Raw genomic sequence first — 15,796 nt, 5'->3', positions numbered from 1 at the left:
AAGGCATAGTAAGCTGCTACAGATTCCCCTCTAGCAATCCATCCCAAGCTGCTTTTTTCTTAAAGACTTTATTTTTTTTAAGATGTTGACTCTGACGATCGCAGGGTTGGCTGTTCGAGACCCAAGTGCTGTGTGATGGGGTGAGCTCCCATCACTAGTCCCAGCTTCTGCCAGCCTAGTAGTTCAAATGCATGTACAATGCAAGTAGATCAATAGGTGTCACTTCAATGGAAGGTAACGACATGCTGAGCACATGACCACAGAGTTGTCTTTGACAATGCTCAGTCCTTTGGCATAGTAACAGAGATGAGCACTGCCCCCTACAGTCGGACATGACTAGGCAAACTTGTCAGAGTGGAAAAACCTTTACCTTTTACCTTTTATTCCCAAACTGGGATTTGAAGCAGCTTCTAGTCTTTGTAAAATGGCTTTGTTAAAAGACTGGATGAATCAAGCTCACAGTATTCATAAACAGCATAACTGTAAATAATGTGGTTAGAAATTACTGAAATGACTATGTTTTACATTTAATTTCTTGTTTTTGAATTAATAATAAGCAGATTGCTATGATGAGTGGTTCATTGTATAATACCATTTTGTTTGTGTTCAATTTAGGAAACCGTCCTTATATTTTCTTATCTGCTCGTGTACATCCTGGAGAAACTAATGCAAGCTGGGTTATGAAGGGAACATTGGAATATCTCATGAGTAATAATCCTTCTGCCCAGAGTTTACGAGAATCCTATATTTTTAAAATTGTACCAATGCTTAATCCTGATGGTGTCATCAATGGAAAGTAAGTTTTTAAGTGAAAACAATAGCAGGGTTAGTACTATATGAACACTCCTAAACCCTGTGAGGCTCCTTCAGTCTGGAGCAGACTGACTGCCTTTCTATTCCTGAACATAGAATCATAGAATCCAGTCCAATCCCCTGCCATGCAGGAACTCTCAATCAAAGCATCCCCGACAGATGGCCATCAAGCCTCTGTTTAAAAACCTCCAGGGAAGGAGACTTCACTACACTCCGAGGGAGTGTGTTTCACTGTCGAACAGCCCTTACTGTCAGGAAGTCCCCCCCTAATATTGAGGTGAAATCTCTGTACCTGTAACTTGTATCCATTGTTCCGGGTCTTGTTCTCTGGAGCAGCAGAAAACAAGCTTGCTCCCTCCTCAGTATGACATCCCTTCAAATATTTAAAAAGGGCTATCATATCACCTCTTAACTTTCTCTTCTCCAGGCTAAACATCCCCAGCTCCCTAAGCTGTTTCTCATAGGGCATGGTTTCCAGGCCCTTCACCATTTTAATCACCCTCCTTTGGACACACTCCAGTTTCTCAACATCCTTTTTGAATTGTGGTGCCCAGAACTGGACACAGTATTCCAGGTGGGGCCTGACCCAAGCAGAATACAATGGCACTATTACTTCCCTTGATCTAGACTAGAGCTGTATGTATTGTGTTTATTATTATGTGTATATTTAATGGATTACTGTCTTGTACTACCATGATTTACATTAACATGTCTTACTAACTTTTAAAAAAAATCATAGTTTTGAAATTTTCTTCTCCTGGATAAGTATTTTTGTACATCTTATCTGCTGTACTACTGCTAAGTTTACAGTGATATGAATGAGTACCTGTGGTGCACTCAGTATTTGAAGACTTGAAAACTATTATATGTTGAATGGGGCTTTAAGGAGCTAGATACATTGCTAATTCTAAAATTTTGGGAATGCCTGTGTGCTTTGCAGAGTTTAAAATCGTAGGTTAGATCTAAACTTAGCTGTGCTAAGAGTAGACCCATTGAAATGAATCAACATTATGTTAGGAACAGGTTTTATTGATTTTGTAGTGTTTACTGTAAACCTAACTAAATCTGACACTAATGTAATAGTTAAAACAAGACTAATCAAATCTGTTGTGCATTTTTCCTTACAACAGATCAGCATATTCTTAAATATCACTTCAACTATAATGAACAAGCTTGGCTAAAATTAACATAAATTTGGTAGAAAGTTGAGAACCAGTGGCTCTTCTGAAAATAAAAACTACATTTGACCGAAACATAAAAACTGAGTGGGGGCAGGGAAGGTATGGTTTTTCTTTCACGGCAGGTTGAAATCAGATTGGGAGATAGGCAAGATATATCTTTTCAGCATCTTACTTCTGTTTAACAGACATTTATTTTTATTGAACAACTAAGAACAAGACTTAAAATAACTCATTTTTCTTAATAAGATTGCAGTGCAACTTCTAACACCCACAAAAGTTATGAACATAACATTACTTGGGGAGGAAAACATTTTTATTTGGCAAAACAAGATTTTACTGGAATTATATTTCCCTTGTAGTCATCGTTGTTCTTTAAGTGGGGAAGATTTGAATAGACAATGGCAAAATCCAAATGCAGATCTGCATCCCACAATTTATCACGCCAAAGGACTGCTCCAGTATTTGGCTGCTATAAAACGTTTGCCACTGGTAAGTGTGTGTGTGTGCTCACACAATTTAATTCAGCTGAAGACATGCTGTCTTTCTATAAAAATGCTATTAATTTGTAAAATGCTATTACTTTTGATAGATCTTTGTGTACTTAAACGTAACAGGCATATTTCCAGAAGTATCTACACATTATCCTAGCAAATTGTATTGTGAAAAATTAAAAATGATCACTATATTAGAACCACAGACAGATGTAATTGTTCCTGTGAGGAAAGTAGTAGCTTTAATTGGAAGAGTGCTGTGTTATGACTGATTGAAATACAGTCTGCCCTCCCCATATGCTGGGGACCGTTCCGCCCCCCCCCCCATTGTATGGGGAAAAGAGTGTATGCTCAAGCCCCATAGAAAATAATAGGGCATGTGCTTGCGGCAGCATGTGCTTGTGGTGGCGTGGCTACGCGCCCCATTACTTTTGCCGAGGCTTGCCTTCTGCATAAGCTCAAAGCTGTGGAAGGCAAGCCTGCATATGAGGAGGCCTGACTGTACAAAGATGGTTCCTTTTCTTCAACTTGGCTGCTATTAAAACTCTTTTTATGTACTGCCATCTTGTGATAACTCCAATTGGCATTGGAATTCTCCTTGGAAAGCATGGAATTTGAGTGTTGGATGGCAGGCAGGGTTTATTCCCCATTACTCAGGCATACATTGGATAACAACATCTCCGCCCCATGTGTTGATGTGTTGATGGGCAAACAAAGTAACCAAAGAAATGGGTGTGTTTTCTAGGTCAAGTTTGTCCTGCATTCATTTTTTTTTAAAAAAATGCAAATGAGAAGGTTGTTTTGTTTTTAAACATGTTTGAGACACTAGGGAAATGTTTAGTGTTGTTAACAAATTTTCTTCCTCAGGATTTATTCATTGAAAATTCTATTATTATATGAAATAACATTTAAAAAAGATTAATAGTGCTATTCCATTTCATTTATAGCCTTTAGGGCTGAAGGGTGGGGTAAATTGATTAATATTTCTCTAACAGTTCCATCTCCCACCTTAAACTTTGAGCAACTACATATGTCATGATCCCAGCTTGATTGGCTGAGTGTGTGTCTGCAGTTTTGTTTGTTTATTTTATTTACAGCTTATCCTCTTCCTGCCTATCTTTCCTCTTCTTTAGCAATGCTATAATTAAAAAACAACAACAACAGAGTTTCTTGACATGTGAATGAGGAAATGATGGTTTAGCAGGGAGCCTTAAACCAGGGATTCCTTCTTCTGACATAAGAAACTAAGGTTTAAATTGTGATAACTTTGTAAAAGCTAGGAATGCACAATCAGCATGCACAATTTCCTTAAGTAGATAAATCTTAGTACAGTCACCCTTCTTTATCTATGGATTTTTTATCCACAGATTCACGCATCCATGGTTTGAAAAATATTTTTAAAATATATAAATTTCCAAAAGCAAACCTTGATTTTGCCATTTTATATAAATGACACCATTTTGCTGTGCCATTGTATACAATGGAACTTGAGCATTCACAGATTTTCGTATCCAAGGAGGGTCCTGGAACCAAACCCAAGCAGATACCAATGGGCCACTGTACGTTGGACTGTTACATCTGAACCAGATATCTGACACCCTATTTAAGAAAATGTGTAGATCAAACTAAGAAAAGGCATCACAGAAATTGAGCAAATAATATTCTAATGAGCTGGACTGTGAAAACGTCTCATCTCCATTTTTGATATGTGTAATAATTTATCTTAAATTTCTTGGAAAATATTGTTTCTTGTAGGTTTTTTGTGATTATCATGGTCATTCTCGTAAGAAAAACGTGTTCATGTATGGCTGCAGCATCAAGGAAACAATGTGGCATACTAGTGCTTCCTCTTGTGATCTGGCAGAAGACCTCAGTTATCGGGTGAGTTACATTTAATAGGAGGACACAACAGACTTTCATTTCCTGTTTAGTTTTTGTCCTGTGATACTTGTTGAACAGTAAGTTGCCAGTCAGTAGTGTTTTTATAGAAACTTAAGCTAACAAATACTACCATTACAATATTTTGTACCACTCCCATTGATTTCAATTGGTTCTCAGTTTCTTTGCACAGATAAGTAATGCCCAAAGAAAACGGATTAGTACTTAGGGAAGAACCATAACTCTGTGAGGGAGTATATACTTTGCTGGTGGTTTTGGATTGATCCAACATAGCCAGACATCATTTATTCTCCATGAGACTGAAGGTACAGTCCACACAAATGGGTAATCCCCTCGTGCCAGCTCAGTCAAGTAGGATCCTCCAACATTCTACACCATTAAGTCTTTTGCTTCTAACCTTCTCTCCACAGAGATTACTTATTTACAGAAATTAGAATATGGCGAGGCTTAAAATCAATACATTGCCTTGGGAAAGAATGGTTATCCACGAAGGAAATAAGAAACAGAAAGATATAGAGGATAATGTTGGTGATGATTTTTTTTTAATACTAGACAAATGTAAACGACAGTCAGAAGCAGGACAAAGCTTTCTAACACCCCAAAAGCTGCAAGTAAGCAGTCTATAGAGGGTGAGGTCCATGAAGAGCATACACAAATAGTACTTCAGCCAAAAGTGCAACAGGCTACTGAGACAGTACAGAGTCGCTACCTAAAAAGATTTTTCTCTTGTCCAGCAAGAGTGAGTCAGAAAACCAGTCACTGCAGCAGTGGGAAAACCCAGTTGTAATAGGTAAAATACAATAAAATAAAAACAGAAAAATAAAGAAGAATACAGCAAAGGTAAAATGTCTACCTGGGTCATCGATTCTAACTGGTACTGCAGGCATGGAGAACAAAAACATGAAACCCACTTCTGGTCACCATTTTGAAAATGACAGTTCGACCCACAAAATGAAGGTGGGTCAAAGTAAGGGAACTGACCAATCAGCTTCAAACACAAGCTATAAAGAAACAATGATGGACAGCGCACTGGAGTACAACCAGCAGCAAAAGCAAGACTCAGGAAGTTTCATTGATGCAGGCAGCGGCGATTCAGCAAACCAATACATAAATTATGTAGTAAATATAATAAAGGGGAAGCCAGTATGACAACTGTATCCAGTGTTTGGACCCAAACAATAAATCACACTCCAACATGTAGTGGTGATGAAATTCATCAAGTGATATTGTTAACTATGCTACAATATTTAATAAGAACATAGATTCAAATGGGCATAAATTCATTAAATGAACAATGAATTTAGAATGCAGTGTCAATAGAACAAAAAATATTGATTACAGAAATTCATCAAAAATCACAAATATAAATAGTTTAGCAAATGTGGATAAAAATGATTTAATCAATATAATTAATCAGATGACTAGAACTCACAAGGTCAAACTAGCAATGCCAGAGAAACATGTGATTTTAATGAAGTGTCATCTAATGATGTGTATAGCTCAAGTAGAGGAAATGTAGAACAGAATATAGACAAAGATTCAGAGACAGTAAGCCATAAGAAAAAACAAAAGACAAAAACATGGAAAATCTGGAAAATGATGATAATGTTAGGGTAAAAACATATACACATAATATACCATTACAGACTATTTCAGATGAGGACACTGACCTACACTCAGATACAGAGAGGATAGTAAAACACAGGCTGTTTGATATGGAGCATTTCAATGGGTTACTTGGAAACACTAAATTTAAGTGCAGCAGAACAACCTTTGCAAGACATGGGACAAAGAAATCATAGCAAAATGGCAGTGGTAATGCAGCTAATGATACACCAGGAATTAGAAATTCCTACTCCTGACATTTGAAAAAAATTATTAGACTAGGAATGGGAAAATCCTTTGAGGGCTAAGAGATACACAGTCTTTACACCTGGGGGGCTCACTGCGAGGATCAGTACACACAGGGTCAATGGATGGTTTCAGAGAGGCTTCAGCATACAAATCTGGAAATGAGAGCAGTGAGGTCAGTATTGCTACGTTTTTGGCCCCAGATAGGAAAACAACATATGCAGATTTACACAGACAGTGTCATAGTGAAGGCATATTGGTGCAATCAAGATGGGATATGTTCACATATTCCACAAAAATCCTGGTGTGGGCAGAGAAGCATGTACAAACATTGACAGCTTATTATTTGCAAGGAGCCATGAATATAACGGCGGATTATTCGAGCAGGAATACAGTATTGCCAGGAGAATAGAGTTTGAACCAACAAGTGTTCAGTCTGTTGCAGAGTCATTATGGAAAATTCTCAATTGACCTATTTGCATCTGGCAAGAATTTCAGATTAAGAAGGTACATTTCAATAGATGGAAGTCCAGCTGCCACAATGCAGGATGCAGTAACAGTAAGATGGCTGAAAGGTTCTATTGTATGCATTCCCAGCATTGCCAATCCATCAAAAAGTGTTGATGAAAGTTTAGCTGGAGAAGGCCCAAGTACAGTCGCGCCTCGTCATATGCTGCCTTTTTATAGGCGGCTTTGAGCATAAGCGCTCAAAGCCGCCGGCGTGCGCAGGGCGGAAGGGGCGGCGCGTCCCATTCAATTGAATGGGCGTGTGCGCCCGTTGCGCCCCCCGCGTGCCTGCACTGCCGTGCCGCCGCGCACGAGCCCCATTGTTTCCAATGGGGCTCGAGCATAGGCGGAATTCGCCTTACGCGAAGGGATCTGGAACGGATCCCCGCGTAAGGCGAGGACCCACTGTAGTGTTTATCGTACCGTACTGGCCTCGAAGGCCATGGTTCCCAAGACTGCTGAAAATGTCAGTTGAAGAAACATTTCAGTTACCAGAGAGAAGACATTTACTTCTCCAGGGTCAAAGAATTTGAAACTAGCTGCTTGGAGGTTGAACAGAGATGGTTAGAAAATCAAGGACTGTCTCATTCAGTAACAATTACTATATTAAATTCTAGATGTAAATCTATACAATGGATTTATGTGAATACATGGAAAGTGTTCACTGCCCTCAGCCTTACAATCTAAAAAGACACAACAAAAAAAGAGAAGGGAATGGTGGTGGGAAAGGGATCAGGTCCAGCAGTTCTTCTCTCCCTCTAAGGCCTGGACCAAGGCAGATGGACTGGACAGAGAGCTCTGCTTCTTAGCTTAGGCCAGGCCCAATGGAGCTGGGCCTGTATCTCTCCCTCCATTGCCGGATGGCACCAGATGGACTGGAGGGAGGCCTATTATTTTGAGACACTAAGAGCTGTGTCATTTAAAGTCCTCTTTTTAGTGGCCATAACATTGGCTCATCATGTATCAGAGTTGGCAACTTTGTCTGTTAATAAAAGTCTGTGCAAATTTAAGGAGGATGCCTTAATCTTGATAATTAATCCAACTTTTCTACAAAGTCATTGTATAAGGCACTAAGACAGAATGCAGGGTACTAAACATACCTAACAAGACCAAAATGTCTTTGGGCTCATTCAACAAGATCTATGGCAACAACAACAGCATACTATATTGCTGTATCAATACAGGATATTTGTAAGGCTGCCAGGTGAAAAACTATCCACTTTTATAAGGCACTATAAGATAGATAAATATAGATCAAGTCAGGCAGCCTTTGGTAGAACTGTACTGCACGCTGTCCTTACTAAGAAATAGTTATCTTTCCCTGTCATGGATGGCTTGGGTATATCCCATTTGTGTGGATCTTACCTTCAGTCTCACGGAGAATGAATAGTTGATACTTGCCAAGAAAGAACAGTCAAACCTACCCACCCATATATATATATATATATATTTCTTCTTCGTGGTCTCTGCGAATCATACAAATGGGTTTCACTGCGCCTGCGCAGTGCTGCTCGGAACCTACTGGAATCACTGGGCAGAGTTAACTCTGCAACATATTGAAACTTTTTGGCGGTAACTCCGCCCACCCGTTATAAGGCCCCTGCCTTCCCGCTCTTTTCCCCAGTTCCTTTTTTCCGCCGCGCTAGCTGCTTCAGAGGAACTTTCGCTTGCTTTGCTTGCTTGGAATCACTTTCGCTTTTTGACCTCGGACTGTTTCTTGACCATTCTTTGTCTCCCGCCCCTGGTAACTTCGGACTTTTGGACTGTTGACCTCGTTTTTGGATCTCCTCTGGCTTTGACGATTTCGGAAATGCCTGCACCCTTCAAGAAGTGCGACATTTGCGGAGGCAAGGTGCCCGTCCAGGACCCGCACTCCTCCTGCCTGCTGTGCCTGGGCAAGGACCACGACACCAAGGCATGCCTGCTCTGCAGGTCCCTTTCCTCCCAGGCACGGAAGAACCGTGAGTCCCGGCTTACTTCAGCGATTGCCCTGGGAAGGGTGCAGGAGGGAGGCTCGCGGTCATCATCTTTGCCGCCCGCGGCTCCCGCCGCCTCATCTTCCCGAGCCAGCGTCTCCAGCGTGGGATCTGGGAGAGCCGCTATCCCTAGTGTGGTGTGCGTCCCGGCCGGGACCCCTTCTACCACCTCCGATGTGGCCCGTGGCTCCAAACCGCCCAGTGCCACCGACAAGCCCTCCAAGCGCCCCCACAATCCGTCGGGGACTGAGGGTTCCGAGCCGTCCTCCAAGCCGCCGTCGAAATCGGAGGGTTCGCGCCCGAAGGAAGGCTCGCGCCCGAAAAAGGGCTCCGTGGCTGAGGGCCACTTGGTCTCGCCTGCATCCTCCAAGGCGTCCAAGGCGTCTCACCATGCCCCGAAACCTAAGGAGCCGGCTGGACCTCCTACAGGGGCAAGGTCTCCAAGGCCTTCCTCATCGGCGGCGGCCGCTGTCCTCCTAGACCTTCCGGACAACCCCTTCTTCCCGGCAGATGAGACTCCGAAGTCGGGGAAGAAGAGAGGCCATGAGAAGTCTAGCTGCGAGCCCGCTCCAAAAAAGGCCAAGTCTTCTAAGGATCGGTCCACTTCTGCGCCGAAGGCGAAGGACAAACAGCGCTCCCCTTCAAAGCAGGGCCGCGCTTCCCATGCGGCAGCTCCACGCGATCCAGAGCCTGCACCGGAGGTACGGCGGTCCCCGACACCGGACACGCCTTTGCCGACTGTGGACTTCGCACACGGGATGGAAGAGACCGTTCCCCTCCTTCCATCAGGACGGCAGTCGCCTTCTCCCCCAGGGTCTGTCAACGAGGAGGATCAGCCCCGTGGACAGGAGATGCCAGACCTGTTTTTTGATCCTCAGTCTGGCCGTTACTATCTATCGGTCTCAGAGGATAAGGCCATGAGGGAGTTCACCAGACTGAACCCCCATCCGGCTGATCAAGGCACCCAGTCCAGATCGGTCCCGACCGCTTCGGTCTCTGAGAGGCCCCCGTCTCCACCCCGCAGGCGTTCGAGGTCGTCGGTGGACGTCACCCCATCTCGGCCGAGATCCCAAGTCAGGGTGACAGAACCCCTCTCCTCGGACCTCTTCTCCCGTCTGAAGTCCCCTCCGACGACGACGTCCTCTCGGTTTCGGTCTCCCCGCAGAGGATGCATGATCCGGAGCCGTCTTCCCCGTCCGATGACGTCCGGTCTTTCACCGAGCACGTCGTCAAGATGGCGAGAGCTCTCGACATCGAGCTCGTCTCGCCGGAGGACGACGCGGAGGATCCGGTGGAACGTCAGGTGCATGGACGAGTGCCCACCCCGCCTTGCCTGCCTCTCCTGCCTTCACTCCAGACCATAGTGAAGAGATCCTGGGAGTCCCCGGCCACCCTCTCGGCGCCCTCCCGTAAGGTCCAGACGCTCTACAGGGTTCCTCCGGCGAGCTGTCCCTGGTTGGCCGACCACCCAAGGCCCAACTCTGCGATTGTCGAGGGAGCCCAGCACAGCTTCGTCCCGAAGCAGGCCACCTCTCCTGTCGACCGGGAGGCGAAGAAGGTAGATGGACTGGCCAAGAAGGCATACTCGGCATCGGCCCTGGGGGTCAAGGCTGCCAACTACACCGCCTGCATGGGGGCCTACGTTCAGACCCTCATGGAGAGAATCTCCCCCCTCATCCCAGACGTCCCAGATGACATCCAGAGGCAGCTGGTTGAAATCAGGGACGAGGCCCATTCTATTGGGAGTTGGCTCATCACCACTTCCAGGAATGTGGCGGACTGTTCGGGGAGAGCCATGTCAGCATCCATGGCATTGAGGCGCCATGCCTGGTTGAGGGCTTCTGACCTCAACCCCACGGTCAGACAAGCCATCGAAGACATGCCGCTCGATGGGACCGGGCTCTTCCACGCCGAGACCGACGACCGCCTGAACCGCAAGTTCAGGATGAAGGCGGCGGCAAGGAAGCATGGCATGTCCTCAGCACCGGCCTCTCCGTACCGGAAGCGTCAGCGCCCGTGGCAGCCGCAAGGTCAGTCACAGGGGACCTTTCCTCGGGATCGGCAGTCCCAGCAGAGCTCCCAGAGACAGCGCTTCCCCTCGCAGTCTTCCTCCTCCTCTGGCCGTCGCAACTTCCCGCCCCGGTACCGCAAGTCCCGCCGGCAGGACACCGACCAGGGGAAGAAGAGAACCTGAAGAGACGCAGCGCGCTTCGTCTCTTCTTCTCCCCCGTTCTTTTTGGACATTTTGAGGCCCTATTTTAACACCTGGGCCTCGATAACATCGGACTCGTGGGTTCTCAACATCGTCCGTAGGGGTTATGCCCTCGAGTTCCAGGAGCTCCCTCCAACTGGAGCCTTCATGTCCACTCCCCCCTCGGACACCCTTCTCGACGAAGTGCGCACCTTGCTCAGCAAAGGGGCAATTTCCCCTTTGCCGCCCGATCAATGTCCTCGGGCCTTTTTCTCCAGGGCTTGTGGTTCGCAACCGTCGACCTCAAGGACGCCTATTTCCACGTTGGGATTCGAGAGTCCCACCGGAGATTCCTCGCCTTCGCTGTCGGCTCCACCGCGTACCACTACAACGTGCTTCCTTTCGGCTTGGCCACGGCTCCACGAGTCTTCACGAAGTGCATGGCACCGGTGGTGGCATACCTTCATCAGAAGGGCTTCATGGTCTTTCCCTACCTGGACGACTGGCTGTTTGCAGCCGAATCCCAAGACGAGCTGCAAGAAGCAGTCTCATTTGCCTTACACCTCTTGGACTCCCTCGGGCTGGTCGTCAACAGGGAAAAGTCCCACTTCACGCCGACCAGACAGGTCAAGTTCATCGGGGCCATCCTCGACTCCGAGAACTGCTTGGCCTTTCTCCCTCCGGACCGCTTTCAGGCCCTGACAACGTCCCTCAGGCCGTGCATCTCCCACAGGAGGGTGAGAGCCAGAGACGTCCAAGTCGCCCTGGGCCACATGGCATCGACGACCTTCGTCACCCCCTGGGCAAGACTTCGTCTTCGACCTCTCCAATCCTGGTTCCTCTCCGTCTTCTCTCCGTTGGAGGACCCGCCTTCAAAGTGGCTCACGGTACCGAGACCGGTGGCCTCCTCCCTCAGGTGGTGGCTAGACAGCTCCAACGTTTGCACTGGGATGCCTTTCCACCAGCCCCAGGCACAACTGACTCCGACAACGGATGCATCCCTGGAGGGATGGGGCGCCCACCTGCTCGACCTCGTCGTCAAGGACAGGTGGTCTGCACAGGACAAGCTCCTCCACATCAACGCCTTGGAGATGCTTGCAGTGGAGAAGGCTTTGAGGGCGTTCGAGTTTGCAGTCACGTCAAGAGTGGTCCTCCTCAGGACGGACAATACCACCGTGATGTACTACATCAACAAACAAGGTGGTACCAGGTCCAGGACCCTGCTCAATCTCACGCTTCGCATCTGGGATTGGTGCATCCAGAGGCGCGTCCTCCTCCAAGCGATTCATCTTCCCGGGGAGGACAACGAGCTGGCGGATCGCCTCAGCAGATCCCCTTCGGTGTGCCATGAGTGGAGGCTCCATCCCAAGACGGTCAGCGATCTCTTCGGTCGGTGGGGAACCCCCCGGATCGACCTCTTCGCGACCAGGTGGAACAGCCACTGTCCCCAGTTCTGCTCAAGGAAGCGATTGGACGGATCCCTCGGAGACGCATTCGCTTTCCTCTGGACGGGGGAGCTCCTCTACGCCTTTCCCCCGTTCCCCCTCATCATCAGGGTGGTGTCCAAGATGACAACGGACCGCTCGCATGCGATCCTGATCACCCCGTGGTGGCCGAGACAGCCGTGGTTCGCATCCCTTCTCCACCTCTCCAGGAGATGCTTCCTCCGTCTCGACCCTCGTCCGGACCTGCTGTCGATCCAGGACGGACGGATTCTCCACCCCGACATCGAGAGCTTGCCGCTGGTGGCCTGGAAGATCCAGCCCTGACGACCCTACCGGAGGCAGTGAGGGCGGTGATCCTGGCTGCGAGGAAACCTTCCACCCAGCGCTCCTATGCCCTGAAATGGAAGAGATTTTGCCTCTTCCTTGACCAGAAGGGCTTGTCTCCTGCACAGGTGTCTACTCCAGTGGTGCTGGAGTTTTTGATGGCACTTTTGGATGGAGGGCTGTCCCTCACATCCATCAAATGCTACCTGTCTGCCATTTGTGCCAAATATCAGTTCGGGGGGAGGGTTTCTTTCTTCAAAGACCCTTTGGTTAAGGGGTTTCTGAAAGGTTGTGCCAACCTTTACCCTCCTGTGTCGACACCGACGCCGGCTTGGAGTTTGGAGTCGGTACTGTCCGCCCTCCAATCCAAGCCTTTTGAACCGATGGCCACAGCGGACTTGAGACTATTGACTTGGAAAACCGCCTTTCTTGTGGCCATCACCTCTGCCCGCCGTGCGGGCGAACTCTGTGCTTTACGGAGGGACCAGCCATTCCTGAGGTTCCACAAGGACAAGGTGGTCCTCCGTACCGACATTACCTTCTTGCCTAAGGTGGTGTCTGCTTTTCACATGTGCCAAGACATTGTGTTGCCCACTCTCGCATCCAACCCGATGTCGGATGAGGAGCGACGCCTACACTCTCTTGATGTCAGGAGAGCACTGGCATTCTACCTGGACAGAACTGCTGCCTCCAGTCGGTCCGAGAGACTTTTCCAATGCTACTCGGAACCGAAGAAAGGGTTGCCTGTGTCTGCACAGAGGTTGTCCAAATGGGTGGCTGGTACCATCCACCTCTGCTATGAACTGTTAGGCAAGCCTCTCCCTGGCAGGGTTCGGTCCCATTCTACAAGGTCAATGGCAGCATCCTCTGCATTCCTGTCGGGGATCCCCTTGGAGGATGTCTGCAAGGCTGCTGTCTGGTCCCAACCTCTGACTTTCATCAAGCATTACAGGTTGGACACCAGGGCCATCCGAGACGCAGCTTTCGGGAGGGCTGTGTTGGTTTCAGGGTTGCATTGATTGCACTACTGATGTTTTGTGTTTACTACACTTGTACAGTTGACACTGTTTACAATTGTTGAATGTTGATTTGCACAAGTCTATGGGATCGGTCTTGCATGACCTCTGTTCCCTCCTCAGGTTTAGCAAAATTACTGCTATATTGTTTTGTGCATGAACAAAGAGACTGACTCTTTATGTTTCAAGGTGTTTATTGTAATAAATATACCTTTGGTTTACCATAGCTTTGGTTTCAGGACACTCCCTCCGCCGTATACCTTAGCTTGTCAGTCTAAACCCATTTGTATGATTCGCAGAGACCACGAAGAAGAAGGACAGGTTGCTTACCTGTAACAGTATTTCTTCGAGTGGTCATCTGCGAATACATACAAATCCCACCCGTCCGTCCCCTCAGTGTCCTGCTCACATTGGCTCTTTCCATCGCCTGCTTGGCGGAAAAATTGCGGAACTGGGGAAAAGAGCGGGAAGGCAGGGGCCTTATAACGGGTGGGCGGAGTTACCGCCAAAAAGTTTCAATATGTTGCAGAGTTAACTCTGCCCAGTGATTCCAGTAGGTTCTGAGCAGCACTGCGCAGGCGCAGTGAAACCCATTTGTATGTATTCGCAGATGACCACTCGAAGAAATACTGTTACAGGTAAGCAACCTGTCCACACACACACACATATATATATATATATATATATATATATATATATATATATATATATGAGAAAGATTTATGACATAATCAGTTAAAGAGGCTAGGATGTACTTTATGGTTGGGAATATTGGAGGATCCTGCCTGACTGAGTTGGCCCAAAGAGATTACCCATTTATGTGGACTGTTCCTTCAGTCTCGTCAGAATGATCATTCTCGGTAAGTATCAACTACTCACTCACAAACACACACATACACATAGAACCTGGATCCTAGAAGGATACTATAAAACTGATGTTTAATAAAATTATTGAAAATAGGTTTTTATAAATAGCATCAAATACTGCCTTCCTCAGTATTGTCAGTTGGAATGGGAGATATTAGCAGTATCCAGTAGCAGTTACAGGATTCCCAGCATCTGGAGTGGTATTGTCTTCTAAATTAAGGCTATACAGTGTCAAGATGTCAAGTTTGTAGATCAAGCATTTTCCCCTGTTCTTAGACACGATTGCATCACAGGATTTCTCTATTGGAAATAAAGCCATGTTGGAAAAACTGTGGCCCTTGAAATTAAAATGTTCAACAAGAGATTGTGCCAACTGTTTGGTAGTAATATGTATGATTCCTGAATCTTGTGCTCAGATTGGTGATAGCTTTACTGACATATTACATGCTGCATTTGAGGTGCTCCCATTCAATCACATAATTATTTATTTATAGTATTTATACTCCGCCCTTCAGCCCCAAAGGCTTTCAGAGCGGCTTATTATTTTAATTAGACAGTTCCCTGCCCTCAGGCTTACAATCTAAAAAGACACAACACAAAAGAGAAGGGAATGGTGGTGGGGAAAGGGATCAGGTCCAGCAGTTCTTCTCTCTCTCTCTCTCTCTCTCTCTCTCTCTCTCTCTCTCTCTCTCTGAGGCCTGGACCAAGGCAGATAGACTGGAGGGAGAGTTCTTCTTCCTAATCGAAGCTGGGCCTGATAGCGTTGGGCCTGCCTTTTCACTCCTTCCAGGCCAGAAGATGACACTTGGCAAGGAAGGAGGGCATTGTATGACATTGGTGGAAATGCAACCAATGTTATGTTTAATGTGATATAGTTTAGTTGTGCATCTGGTTTTAATTGTTGTTTCATATTTTATATTATGTTCCATTTCTGTATCCATAGAATGTAGTTAATACCATATCTGTTCCACTCTTTGGGAAAAGGCAGGTTACAAATTAAGTGATTGATTTTATAGTATCATATAGGCACGTTACAGACCGCTGAGAAGCAGCGGTCTGGCTCTGCCTCCACTTGCAGCATCCAGGAACCGCAGCCTTTAAATGGCGCGGCTCCCGGACACTGCAGAGAAGGAGCGTGGAAATTGTGCTCCTTCTCAGGCCCCGGAAGAGGCGCCGCGAGTGCCAAAGGGTGCACTTGCGGCGTCACTTCTGGTGTGCCACGTGCGGACGCAGAG

General features: G+C 46.6%; 1 protein-coding gene across 7 annotated transcripts in view; it reads left to right on the top strand.

Annotated features, from left to right (window-relative positions):
* AGTPBP1 (ATP/GTP binding carboxypeptidase 1) overlaps positions 1-15,796 on the top strand; it is a 93,714-nt gene that overhangs the window by 67,460 nt on the left and 10,458 nt on the right. For 6 of the 7 annotated variants that reach the window (XM_042455268.1, XM_042455269.1, XM_042455265.1 and 3 more), the window contains 3 exons: positions 616-796; positions 2,354-2,483; positions 4,241-4,366. In XM_042455268.1, the coding sequence (XP_042311202.1) occupies positions 616-796; positions 2,354-2,483; positions 4,241-4,366 (437 nt within the window). Of the gene's footprint in view, positions 1-615; positions 797-2,353; positions 2,486-4,240; positions 4,367-15,796 lie in introns of all 7 variants that reach the window. The other variant, XR_006102531.1, reaches the window with a different exon arrangement.

This window comes from Sceloporus undulatus, chromosome 2, assembly GCF_019175285.1.
Source record: "Sceloporus undulatus isolate JIND9_A2432 ecotype Alabama chromosome 2, SceUnd_v1.1, whole genome shotgun sequence".
Taxonomy (NCBI): domain Eukaryota; kingdom Metazoa; phylum Chordata; class Lepidosauria; order Squamata; family Phrynosomatidae; genus Sceloporus; species Sceloporus undulatus.
The sequence above is the reverse complement of the archived record's forward strand: the minus strand, read 5'-3'. Positions and strand labels throughout refer to the sequence as shown.